Consider the following 12,688-nt stretch of genomic DNA (forward strand, 5'->3'; position numbering starts at 1 on the left):
AAAAATTAGGGGAGAGCGGTTCACATTTTGGTTTTTGTGAAATAATTAAAAAAAAAATTTAAGTTGGGAAAAATCATGTTTTTACACAAGCAACATAAACATCTGTACTACAAACCAACACTTGAACTTTGTTTCTAGGTCCTACCGGTCAGTACAATTCCACCCAAAATGAGGGAAGTGCTGTGTTCCAGTTTAGCCAATGGGTGGGTTCACTGTGACAGACTAGAAAAGTCTGATCAATCAGTGCAAACAAAGTTAATCCAATAAAATTCTATGTTGTGAGAAGCAAATATTTTTTCCAGCCATACTGCATTATATATTATCATCTATAAGACAGACAGACAGATCACTGATAGATACACAGACATCAAATTATATATGAACACTGACATGACTCAAACAATGAGTCAAACAATGACAGATTTATTTTTGTCCAGTGAAGGACAAATAAAAACATCACACATCAGTAAAATATGGAACATTGTTTCTGAATAACTACAGCTTTACCAACTGTTAATGTCAATTTCATTAATATACTTATTTAGAACTGAAATACTGACATCTGGAGACGCTGATAAAGTAGAAGAAAATCTGTTTTCAGATGTTTCTCTTTCTCATCTTAAAATCTAGACAAAATTTACTTTGTTTGTCTTTGTTTACTAAAGGTGTTTTAGCTGTAATGCCATGTAAGAGCTAACCCTGCAGTGCAGAGGCTGTACTTAAGCCCAGCTGCACTCGCTGTGAGCTTATCAGCTGCTTCAAAACCATGCTGTGTTGTAGAAAACGAGATGGTGATTACAGTAATATAAGGTTGGATTTTGTGATTTACACAAACAGCTCAGTAATCGAAAAAGCCAGTGTGGAAAGAAATGACCTTCCTGCCCTGAAAACACTGTTTGGCTCAGATCTCTTTAAAACGCTGATGAATCTCTCTGAATTTTGGTGGGAGGCTGCGGCTAGGAGATGTGGTAATGTGGCCAGAAGCTCACGCTGCTTGACCTTCTATAACAACATAAAAAGTCTGTGTTAAATTGTGCCCTGTGTTAGGTTGTTCCCCACCGTCCCCTACATTACCCCACCCCTCGTGTAAAACTAATCCCGCCCGTGTAGTGCTTTAGACTGTCTTCAGGAACGACACTGCATCATTTGAACATGAATGGGTGGGGATTACCTGCTGCTGGCTAAATGGGTGATGCTAAAGTTTGGCCACCATTTTGTCCAATTTTCACTCCATTTTTGTCAGATTTTTTGCTCCATTTTTGTCTAATTTTTGCTCAATTTTGTCTGATTTTTGCACCATTTTGTCCAAATTTTGCTCCGTTTTTGTCTAATTTTTGTCTGATTTTTGCTAATTTTTTGTTGATTTTTTGCTCCATTTTTGTCAAATTTTTGCTCAATTTTTGTCAATTTTTGCTTCTTTTAAAAATTTTTTTTGCTCAATTTTGTGCGATTTTTGCTCCATTTTTGTCAGATTTTTGCTAATTTTTTTTCCAATTTTTGTCAGATTTTGGCTCCATTTTTGGTGATGTAAATAAGGTGAGGCAGGTAAGCTTCATTGGCGGGTGCTAGACTGTCATAGGATAAATGGGTGGCCATTTGTAAATGTTTTCATGATTGTGATGTCACAACCAGTGTGAATTCCAAACAGGCTGTTTTTGTCGCTTAGTTTCCATATAAAGACTGTATAGATTTGGGAGCGAACAGTGTAGTTAGAGTAATATCATTTATGTACTACATTAAACTCTTATTTATAAAAGCATGGGAGGCTTGTTTTTCCATGATGTGGGCCCTTTAAATCATTGTGGTCTTTGAAAACAGTAGTTAATGTACGGTATAGTTTTGTGACTTCAGAGCTGTAGTGTTCTAGGCCTGCACTGTCAGTTTCATATGTGAATTGTCTGACCCTCCTCTTGTCTGTCAGGGCATTTCTGACCACACTGCTCTTGTCTGACTTTCCCAGAAGGCCTTTCACACCAGCTCAGCACTGCAGGGTCTCCGCACTGTTATAGACCACTGCACACATACAGTGTAGATAAACGCTTCTTAAAAAGGGAAGATTTAAACAGTCAGAGGAAATGTTTCATTATTTACAGTTGATGCCGAATCAACTATCTATCTATCTATCTATCTATCTATCTATCTATCTATCTATCTATTTATCTATCTGCCTGTCTATCTATCTATCTATCTATCTATCTATCTATCTGCCTGTCTGTCTATCTATCTATCTATCTATCTATCTATCTATCTATCTATCTATCTAGGACGGACTGAAGGAAACTAAGCAGCAGACAGTGCTCCAGATGTTTTGTGCCAGTGCATTCTGCCTGAAAAAGCATGTTTATTATATCTGAAATAGACATATGAGCTTAAATGCACAGTTTATTGTCCATGTACATGGAAAAATGCTAAATATGTTCACTTGTATACATTTCAGGGAGGGCCATGCAAAGCATATTACTCTAATAAATTCATGCATGATCAGAACCGTCAGATTTTTGCTCCAAATACAATCAGTCGGTTCATTATTATGACTTTTGTGATGTAAATAAGGTGAGGCATGTAAGTGCACTCGCACTGTTTTTGAAAGATGCTGCTACAGCCGCACCAAAACTGTGTATGACTAAATTACCCATCACCTCTTTATTTGATTCACCTCTTTATTTGATTCACCTCTTTATGTGATTCACCTCTTTATGTGATTCATTTTATTTAAATATAGGGTTGATGGTATAACAGTGATAAAGCGTACCGCGATATTCAAAAGTGATGCTGGTATTTAAAAATGCAGTATTAGAAAATCTATCATAGACCTGCATTACTCTTCACCAGCATAAGTTGTGTTTTGGATGCTGGTATGCTGGTCAACCAGTATGACTATGCTGCTAAACCAGCACCAGACCAGCATATGAATCAGCTTTGACTAGCATGGAATTCATGCTAGTTTTTCAGCAGAGTGATGATGACTTCCAAGTGATTGATGTGTCAAATTTCTATTCCACGTCTGAACAGCTAAATAAACACATTCCACCCATTTATATTTTAGAGGGGTCATGTTTAATTATGTCCATGGTGTTGGAGCTCACAGATAGGTGGCGCTGATAGAAAGAGGAGAAGAAATCAGAAACAGGAAAAACCTCAGAAAAATGGATCATGAGGCGTGTTCCAATTCAAGGGCTGCATCGAAGGCTGTGTAGATCCACGGAGGCTGAACTGAAATGAGACGGTCTGCTCTGTGGCGGATTTCCTGTTTGCGTCACAAAACCGCTGTTCCCACTCCCGTCAAGTTCTTTTAAAGTTCTTTAAAGACGGAGCCACAAAGTTTGATTTTAATTTTTTATTTTTTCATTTATTAGAGCTGGAGATGCTTCTCCCTGTCAGCTTTTTGCTCCCTAAACAAAACGAAATATTAGCGTAAGTTTTGTTTCAGTCCACGTTTACTGGCTTTTTTCAAACATTTGTATCATTAGCTGTTCGGCTCAGTTTAAACCCAGTACTTCAAAAGTGTCTCCTCAGCCGCCGTTCGCTCCTCTGCTGACGCCACCGTGTTCTCGAATCATCGCCAGCACGCCGTGAACCTCAGGATATGTTGGCTGGAGAAGGACCAATCCATTGGATCCTTCGTTGCCATAGAAAAGAAGGACACATTTCTTAGCCACATATGAAGGAGCCTTCGAAATGGGACAGCCTAGTCGTGCCGCTGTGATGCAGCCTCTGAAGGATGCAGCCCCTGAATTGGGACACAGCTGTGGTAGCGGCTCAGTGACGGTTCAGCTCTCACTCTAACACCAGTCACTTGAATCTGCGCTCTCAGATATCCTGTAAACAGGCATCATTTTAGTTTTAGGTAGCTGGAACCGAGTCTGTGCTGTGCTATGCGGCACGTTTAGCCTGCTAACTAAGGTTTCATTAGCTTAGCCAAAATGCTGCAGTCCTAAACACAACAGAATAGGTTCGATTTCATCTTTCTGTCACTCCAACACCAGCCACTCCACTTTTTCTCTCTCAGACATCAGTTTTTATCATCTACACTTGTTTCAGCAGAGCAGCAGTCAGTCAGACTCAAACCTGTACTGTGGTGTGCGGCACTGTTTGGGTCTGTAGCCTCGCTGAGCTTACATTAGTCTAGCCGATCAGGACTAACCACCACAGATCAGGTTTAATTTCTCCTGTCTGTCCCTTCAGCTCCAGCTGCACCTCTTCACTCCCTCAGATTTGAATGTTCGTAATCTAAACGTGTGTTTGAGCTTCGGTTAGCCAGAATCCAGCCTCTTCTGTGGTGAGCAGAGCTGTTATCATTGCTAGCTAGGCTAATGCTAACCAGCCCCTCTCTCCTAGTTAGCAGCACTGTTTAACATTTAGCGATTGAGCCCCTCCAAAGAAACACCATATCTTAACCATTCCATCCTTTTTTTGGGTTATCGGTTATTTTGTTTTCTTTTTTTATTTTGTATAACTGTTAGAAAGTGTAACGGCACAGAATGAGTCAGACGCTCGTAGTAAAAATGATCAAGGGAGGCTTTACTGAGGGAAATGTGAAACAGGCTCGTAGTCACAAAGCAGGCCTGGTTCAAAACCAGAAAATACAACCAGGTCAAAAACATAACAATCGGCAGAACAATCCAAAGGGCGAGGCAAAAGGGCGAATTCCAGAAGACAGTCCAAAAAGTCAAAAAACGGTGAGAGAGCAAAAGGCAGACAATCCAAAGGGTTAGGTTAAAGACAGGTTCAGGAAAAACAGGCAAAATGGTCAGAAACAGAAAAGCAGATATACAACATTACGCTCAGTAGGCCGAAAACAATACAATACTTCACAACCTTTCTATGCTACAGCCCGGGCTAATAAGCTAAAGATATCACATGATCTGTGAAACAGGTGAACCAAATTAGTATTCGGGGGAGAGTGAGAGCGCTGAGTGGAGCGTAAAGGCAGTTCAGAGGTGGCAGGTGTCATGTGATCTCCCTGAGGATTCTGGGAGATGGAGTCCGAGTGAGAGTCAGAGCCTGAGGGATGCGTGACAAAAAGCCAAACTATGCTTTATTTACATTTTAGAGACCTCTTTATTTTAAATACAGGCCATCAAACAATGCCATACCGTGCTTTTGCAAAAGATGTCACATATACTGTTTTCATTTGAAAGGGCAAAATTGAATAATGGTTTAAAAATCTTGCACTGCTTTTTTGTTGACAAGTGAACTAAACATTTTGATTGCTTTTCATTTTGAAATGATAAAATAAACGGGAAAGCGATGGCATTATAGCTACATAAATGCTTTTACATGCTGTTTCTCTCCGCTGTGGACTGTGTGTTGTATATGTACTCGGGGCCATGTTTTCGTATGTAACACTGACCGTGCTTTTTCATGTTGAGGAGGTCGGGGTGAGTGATGGTCGTCAGGGGAACGCATTAGTAATGGCAGCCGTAAACATACTGCGGCTAAAACACTACCTCAGCATCATCAGAGTCCTGATCGACTCCACAGACGCATAAATCACCTCCGCCCACCGCATTACCCCCCATACCGTATGCACCCTATACGGAGAGCAGGCATATAGAGCTGAATCCTCCCGTCGTTCCAGGCCATAAACTGCCCTGATTTGAGAGTAAAGCATGACCCATCACCAGAGCGACTTCACAGCGATCTGTGTTTTATGTCCATGTTTACAAGGTGCACATATGTTTTATTTATGACTTTTCTGACGTGAGAGTGGTGGAGTATCGACTGTGAAGCTGAGGGACTGTGTAAATTTGCTGGGATCCACTTAAAGAGGAATTCCACTGATTTTTAAGATGTTTTTCCATAATTAAAATTTAAACAGAGTCATTCAGAGCAGTTTGGTGTGAATTGCTTCATTCTAGAGAAACTTACTGAGTCAGAATTGTTTACAGTGGTGGTGATAGGAACCAGACGTCCACCTCCGTCAACCAGAGGAGGATGGGTTCCCCTTCTGAGTCTTGGTTCCTCTCAAGGTTTCTTCCTCTTGCTCTTAGGGAGTTTTTCCTTGCCACTGTCGCCACTGGCGACACTCATGGGGTCTTGGACCCAGATTTTTCTGTAAAGCTGCTTTGTGACAACACCTGTTGTAAAAAGCTTAACTTGACTCTAAAAGCGCTCTCACAGAAAGTTATTACATGAAATGGTTATGAATACGCTGCCTGATGTCTGAGGCATTGTTTTATGACAGTTCTGAGAAGATTTTGACCTAAAATATATTTTTATAATCTATTCTTGGTGGAGGGAAACATGCAGGGCGTTGTGAAGCAAAATCAGTCCCCAAAGAAAACAAATTTACCATAATTTTACCAGGTTCTTGTAGGTTCACTGCTGGTTTTGGATGGTAAATAAAATGGCTATATTTGCTTCTTTAGTTTAGTGTCTGGGTTTCTAACATTGTATGATGTAATATTCTCCAGTGGTGAACTGTTACTAGTAGTGCTAGGCTTTCAGCTCGAGCCTCTATGTCTATGTCAAAAAACAAGGAAGAACAAGTCTGTGGTAATGCTAGTTTCAGCTAGCACCCCTATGAGATTCTAAGATAGCAGTGATTCACATGAACCTGTTTTGGTCCTTCTAACAGTTACAGCTTGTAAAAGACACATTCCATATGTTTTATATACATTTAAGCCGCTGTTTTCCATTCCCTAACAACTACCCAAAACTTAGTTAGATTACAGCTGATATCAAGGTCAGTGATGTATCTAGAGCCTCCAGAAAGGTGTTTTTTTTATTAAATTGCCCTTATTGTAAATCAGAAACTTTGATTGGTTGATTCCTCTGTCACTCCCTAATTAATCTGGTAGGTAATTTAACGTGTAAGGCCTTCAGTCCAGCTTCTGAAGTCCTAACCAATGGGAGAGCTTGCCTGGCTGCATCTACCTAGATTCCCAGAGGGAAAACAATCCTGATGGGATCATTTTCTTTTGGATGTTTCAAAAAATGTAACCCAGCCAAGCCTTAACAGTGAAATAAGAGTATTATTTCAATACTTACAGAGTTTTAATATAGCAAGCCCGATGATTCTATTAAATAAAATGAACTGAAAGTTACAGACACTTTGTTTATTTCACAGAAGTCAGTAGGACTATTGATAACACGGTTTGAGATGAGTATATCGCTGCTGTCGGGAGAAAACCTCGTATCTCCGTTTTTGATGTTTTTCAGTTGTTGACATAATTTTGAAAAATGCCTGCTTTACATTGTGTGTAAATTTCGTGATGAATGGACCAAAAGAAACGACCCAAAATCACTTGGATTCCATTGACTTACATTAAAAGTAAAGTATGATTTTCCTTCTCCTGTAAAGTTACCATTTTGGAGGTCCGAGGTTTTCTTCTGACAACAGGGATATGATGATTTAGGCATGATGCTAATTGGTGAGGAATAATCTTCCATTTCCTGTTCGCTACATTAGCCTCGTGAATGCAGGGGAAAACTAAAGAGCAAACTATCACTTTAAGAAATGTTATTAGATGCTTTCTTTTCTTTGCCCCAGATGCCTCAGCCTGTTCGACCCATTTTACAGGCTTTTGGTCACTCTTAGCCTCATAGAATGTGTGAGTTAATCTTGAATGGTACGTTGCTGTATAATTTGAAGGAATTGCATTAAGGTAGAGCCAAACTGTGAATGTATGTATGTCTGGGATGAACATTATTACATAATTCTGTGTAAAAGTCAAAGAACACTTTTTTATTTACTCTTTATTTACTTCTGTGTACTACAAAATGGCAAGTAGTTATTCATTTTTCAGCATCAGGACAAATAAGCAGAAAACATGTCCATATAAATGTCTGGGGTGCTCATTAAATCATAATAAAAAAGTCCAAACAAAAATGATGAAGGTGCTCTTTAGTTTAGTTAGCTGTGATGAATAACAGAGAAAAATAGGAACTCTTTTAAACAAAAAAGTGAAAATGCTTTATTTAACAAGAACAGGTGCCTCACATAGTAATAGGCATTCAGGTAATAGTCCATGCATAGCAGCTCCAAATTCTTAAAAAAAAACATACATTTAAACGAGACCACCAATTTTCCAAAATTTGGTATAATTCAGTATTTGATATGTAAACAGAGTGCTTCAGAGTGGTTTGGTGTGAAATGGTTCAGATGTCTTTACAGTGGTGGTGATGGGAACCAGGGGTCGCCATGAATACAACACAGATATAGACATTTTATTTACTATCCAGAACCACCAGTGAACCTACACGAGTCTTCTGAGTTTATATGGAATGTTGATGATGGGAAAATAGTGATAAATCTGGGAAAATAAGTTTTCTTTGGGGGACTGTTTTGCCTTACAACACCCTGCATGTATCCCTCCACCATGAATGGATTTTAAAAAAGTGTGTTTTAGACCAAAACCTCCTCCAAACAAACCATCGTAGTGCTAGGCTGTGATAGTTTTGGCTTCTGCAGCGCATTCATAACCATTTAATGTAATGACTTTCCATGGCATTGAACTGTGTGGACGTCTGGTTCCTATCACCACCACTGTGAACAGTTCTGACTCGGTAAGTTTCTCTAGAACGGAGCATTTCGCACACATGCATATGTGCATGTGGGACACATGTATGACCTCGTGTCCTGACACTATAGAAAAACAAACTGCGTATGTGTGTGTGTGGTGGGGGGGGGCACTGATGTGAAGCTTCACCTTTAAGCTGGACGGCCCAGCTGTGGCGCAGCATTGGGCAGAGTGACAGAGACTAAGAGAGGGGAGGAGGCGCTGCAGTGTGGGACGAGAGAGAGAGGAGAGGAGAGAGAGAGGGAGAGTGAAAGGAAGACATAGAATAACAGAGAGAAACAGAGTGAGTGAGTGAGTGATACAGAGAGAGGCAGTAAGATAGATAGAGATAGAGGGAAAGAGAGAGAGAAATAGAGAGGTAGAGGGGGAGAGACAGCGAGATAGAGCTCCAGAGAAAGTAGAGAAAGAAAAAAAGAGAGCATGTGAAAGGGAGAGAGAGAGAGAAACAGTGAGATAGAGAGTGAAAGAGAGCGAGAAAGAGTGGAAAGAGAGAGTGAGATAGAGAGAGTCTGGTGTATATGTGGGGGAGAGAAAGTGTGAGATGTGAGAGAGAGAGAGAGGGAGAGAGAGATCTGCGCAGTAGACAGAGCAGCTCACACAGTAGACTCACTCCGCATTAAAGCAGCATTACAGCGTTTTCAGCGTTATCGGTGAGAATTTCTTCTGACTAAACAGGAGAGACTCACTCAGGCTTATAGAGCACAGTGAGTCATCACTAACGTGGGCACTGGGGCTTCACACACTCACACACACGCGCCGCGGCTGCAGCACGAGTGTTTAGCACGGGACCCGGCGGGGTAACAGCACTCTCTCTGGCGGCTGGGATGGAGTGGAAGCACGTGGAAGCCGTGCAGGAGTTCACAGCTGAAGGACAATGCAGCAAAATCCACGTCCGATCCTGCAGGATAACATGGGACTCTCCGCAGGTAACACCACCGCTCGGTGTGTGGGAGAGTTTGTGTACCCTCAGTGCAGTGTGTGTGTGTGTGTGTGTGTGTGTGTGTGTGTGTGTGTGACTTTACTTCAGGCGTTTAAATGTAAAAACACCACGCAGGGCCTTCTGTTCAGTGAGCGTTTGTTATATAGCATGTATATCCACACATCCATGACAAGACACAGGTGAGACTAATGACAGTGAGAATGAGTGGGTGGAGCTCAGATGGAGATTCAGTGAGTGATTGACAGTTCCTAAAGCTCCTGCTGTGTTTTTGGTTCTACTCTCAGAGTTTGTGTGTGGGAAATGCTTTCAGTGTCGGGGTTTTGCTTGGAAAATGTCTCCTTTCTGCTCCTTTAGTCCTTCATTACTTCTTTGCTTCACTTTCTTCGCTAACTTTGGTTCAGACTGAACAATTCATAGTACTTACTGAATAATTCATCGTAGATACTCAATAATTCATAGTAGATGCTGAATAATCTATAGTGGATACTGAATAAGTCATACTAGATACTAAATAAGTAGTACATTCTAAACAGTTCATAGTAGATACTGAATTATTAACAGTAAATACTGAATAATTCCTTGTAGTTACTGAATTAAGAAGTTCAGGCGTAGTTGCCCATACCTTTAAATAAATTATTATGATTAATTAGTGAAATAGCAAATTAATAATTTAGGGGAAAAAAGTAAACATTATTAATTACTATTGTAGCATCCAGACAGTCCTCAAATGATTTAAGTTAGTGAATAAGTGTTGAATATAGTTGTTGTTAATAACATGAATGCTTCAGAATGTCTTTTAGCATCATTGCCTGTAGCCTGTCTGAGTTAAGCCATTTACATTATTTGAGGTTGATACAATTTTCCAGTTGTCAGTGCAGCTTCAGTAAAACTATTGAATTTTAAAACAGTGTCATTGTTTTTATACCTTTTCTCTTTAGCAGCTCGTTAGCAAAGGAATATTGCTGTTGCTAGCATTGTTGTGATTCTGAAATCCCGTTGCTGACAGGACATAAGGGATATAGTACAGGATCAAATGTGACGTATTACCTGTAAATCAATGTTTTTCCACAGCTCTTAATGCTGGCTTGCTCTAAGCTGTGCTAGTAAGCAGCGCGCTGGCTTTACTCTTATCGTTAGATCCAGGATGATGGATTCTTGCAAAAATATTAATGAAAAGGGGATATTTATCATAAGGGACGCTGACGCAGTTGTGCTGGAGAGAAAGCTGAAGCCTCAGGCGGAGGATGAATGAACGGACTACATCATTACATCATTATGGCATTATTCAGTGAGCGAGAGAGAGAGAGAGAGAGAGAGAGAGAGAGAGCGCAAACGATGCCCTCCACCTCTTTCCTCAGCACAGTCATTTCTGCATGTGCGTCTACATGCTGTGTTTTGGAAAAATAAAACTAGATCTTCCTTCTTTAACCCTTTAATATCTAGACGAAAGGGAGGCTGGCACTTTATTTTAGCTGCCCATTTTAATGCCCCTGCAGTGCCCTTATTAGGGCATGTCAAGCCAATAGGTGGTAATTAGCTGGCTGTCCCTTCCTGCTGTATTAAGCAATGAGAAGGGAAAGTTTGTGAATTAACTTTAAGTTGACTTGACAAAGCTGTTGCTATGAAATCGCAAGTGGTTGCTAAGGTGTTGCTAAGCCATTGCTATGTTATCCCAGGTGGTTGCTAAGGTGTTGCTATGTTATCCCAGGTGGTTGCTAAGGTGTTGCTAAGCCATTGCTTTGTTATCCCAGGCGGTTGCTAAGGTGTTGCTAGGCCATTGATGTGGTATCCCAAGTGGGTGCTAAGGTGTTGCTAAGCCGTTGCTATTTTATCCCAGGTGGTTGCTAAGGTGCTGTTATGTTATCCCAGGTGGTTGCTAAGGTGTTGCCAAGCCATTGCTATGTTATCCCAGGTGGTTGCTAAGGTATTGCTAGGCCATTGATGTGGTATCCCAAGTGGTTGCCAGGCTGTTGCTATGGTATCCAGAATGTTGCTGAGGTGCTGCTAGGCCTTTGCTGTAGTATCTATCCTAAGTGGGTGCTAAGGTGTTGCTAAGCCATTGCTATGTTATCCCAGGCGGTTGCTAAGGTATTGCTAGGCCATTGATGTGGTATCCCAAGTGGTTGCCAAGTTGTTGTTAGACTGTTGCTATGGTATCCAGGATGTTGCTGAGGTGCTGCTAGGCCGTTGCTGTAGCATCTATCCTAAGTGGGTGCTAAGGTGTTGCTAAGCTGTTGCTATGTTATCCTAGGTGGTTGCTAAGGTGTTGCTAAGCCATTGCTAGGTTATCCCAGGTGGTTGCTAAGGTGTTGCTAGGCCATTGGTGTGGTATCCCAAGTGGGTGCCAAGTTGTTGCTAGACTGTTGCTATGGTATCCAGGATGTTGTTGAGGTGCTGCTAGGCCATTGCTGTAGTATCTATCCTAAGTGGGTGCTAAGGTGTTGCTAAGCCATTGCTATGTTAGCCCAGGTGGTTGCTAAGATATTGCTCGCCAGGTGCTGTGGTGTCCCAGGTTGTGGCTGCTGTGTTGCTAGTGCATTGCGGTGGTATCCCAGGTGGCTGCTATTATGTATTTGAGTCTGTATGTAATGTCTATGAGAGGCAGTGTGACAGATTTCCTTTGTGACATCATTTGAGATTTGTGTCTTAACTTTCCGCCATTCAGTTCTTATGGGAAAAGAATGTATTTGAATGAACGTTGTATGAAAACCACACATGCAGTTGGTCCCAAAAGCAGAAGTCCACTATTTCCGTATAGGATCTATGATCCTGTGAAGCTTTGATATTCTAACTAGAAAGCTGTGACTCTTAATAGTAACATTACCTGAGCACTAGATCTACCTGGAGTACAGCTTGGAAAATGCTTGTTTTCCTTTGATTCAAATCAGTAGCTCAGTAAATCACCAATTAACTATAAATAAAAACTGACTGCCACTTTTAAAGGGAAGATTCCTACAATACTGTGCACAGAGTCATAGACATTTTATTTAATTTTAAGTCAAAACAAACAACAAACTAGTACAAGTTATTCATTTTTTGGGAGGGATTTCTGAGGAGATTAGAATCATAACAGTTTCCAAACTGAAGTCAAAAAACTGATTAAAAGCTACAGAGAAAATGTGTCTCCTAACAACCACCTGGAAGACTTGGTAGACACAAAAACTGCCCCCATCAGATAAACAGCACTTAAAGCTTTCATCTTTGAGAGAGAGGAGAAAATCAA

General features: G+C 40.8%; 1 protein-coding gene across 4 annotated transcripts in view; it reads left to right on the plus strand.

Moving 5' to 3' along the window:
• The window catches only part of ppp1r13ba (protein phosphatase 1, regulatory subunit 13Ba), a 96,424-nt gene that overhangs the window by 39,952 nt on the left and 43,784 nt on the right, over positions 1-12,688 (plus strand). The window contains exon 1 of one of the 4 annotated variants that reach the window (XM_036593262.1): positions 8,887-9,451. The exons of the other annotated variants lie outside the window; for them this stretch is intronic. Coding sequence (XP_036449155.1) covers positions 9,350-9,451 — 102 coding nt within the window. The 5' untranslated portion in view covers positions 8,887-9,349. Of the gene's footprint in view, positions 1-8,886; positions 9,452-12,688 lie in introns of those variants that run through there. 4 annotated transcript variants of the gene reach the window in all.

The sequence above is a fragment of the Colossoma macropomum genome, unplaced genomic scaffold (assembly GCF_904425465.1).
Source record: "Colossoma macropomum unplaced genomic scaffold, Colossoma_macropomum, whole genome shotgun sequence".
NCBI lineage: Eukaryota > Metazoa > Chordata > Actinopteri > Characiformes > Serrasalmidae > Colossoma > Colossoma macropomum.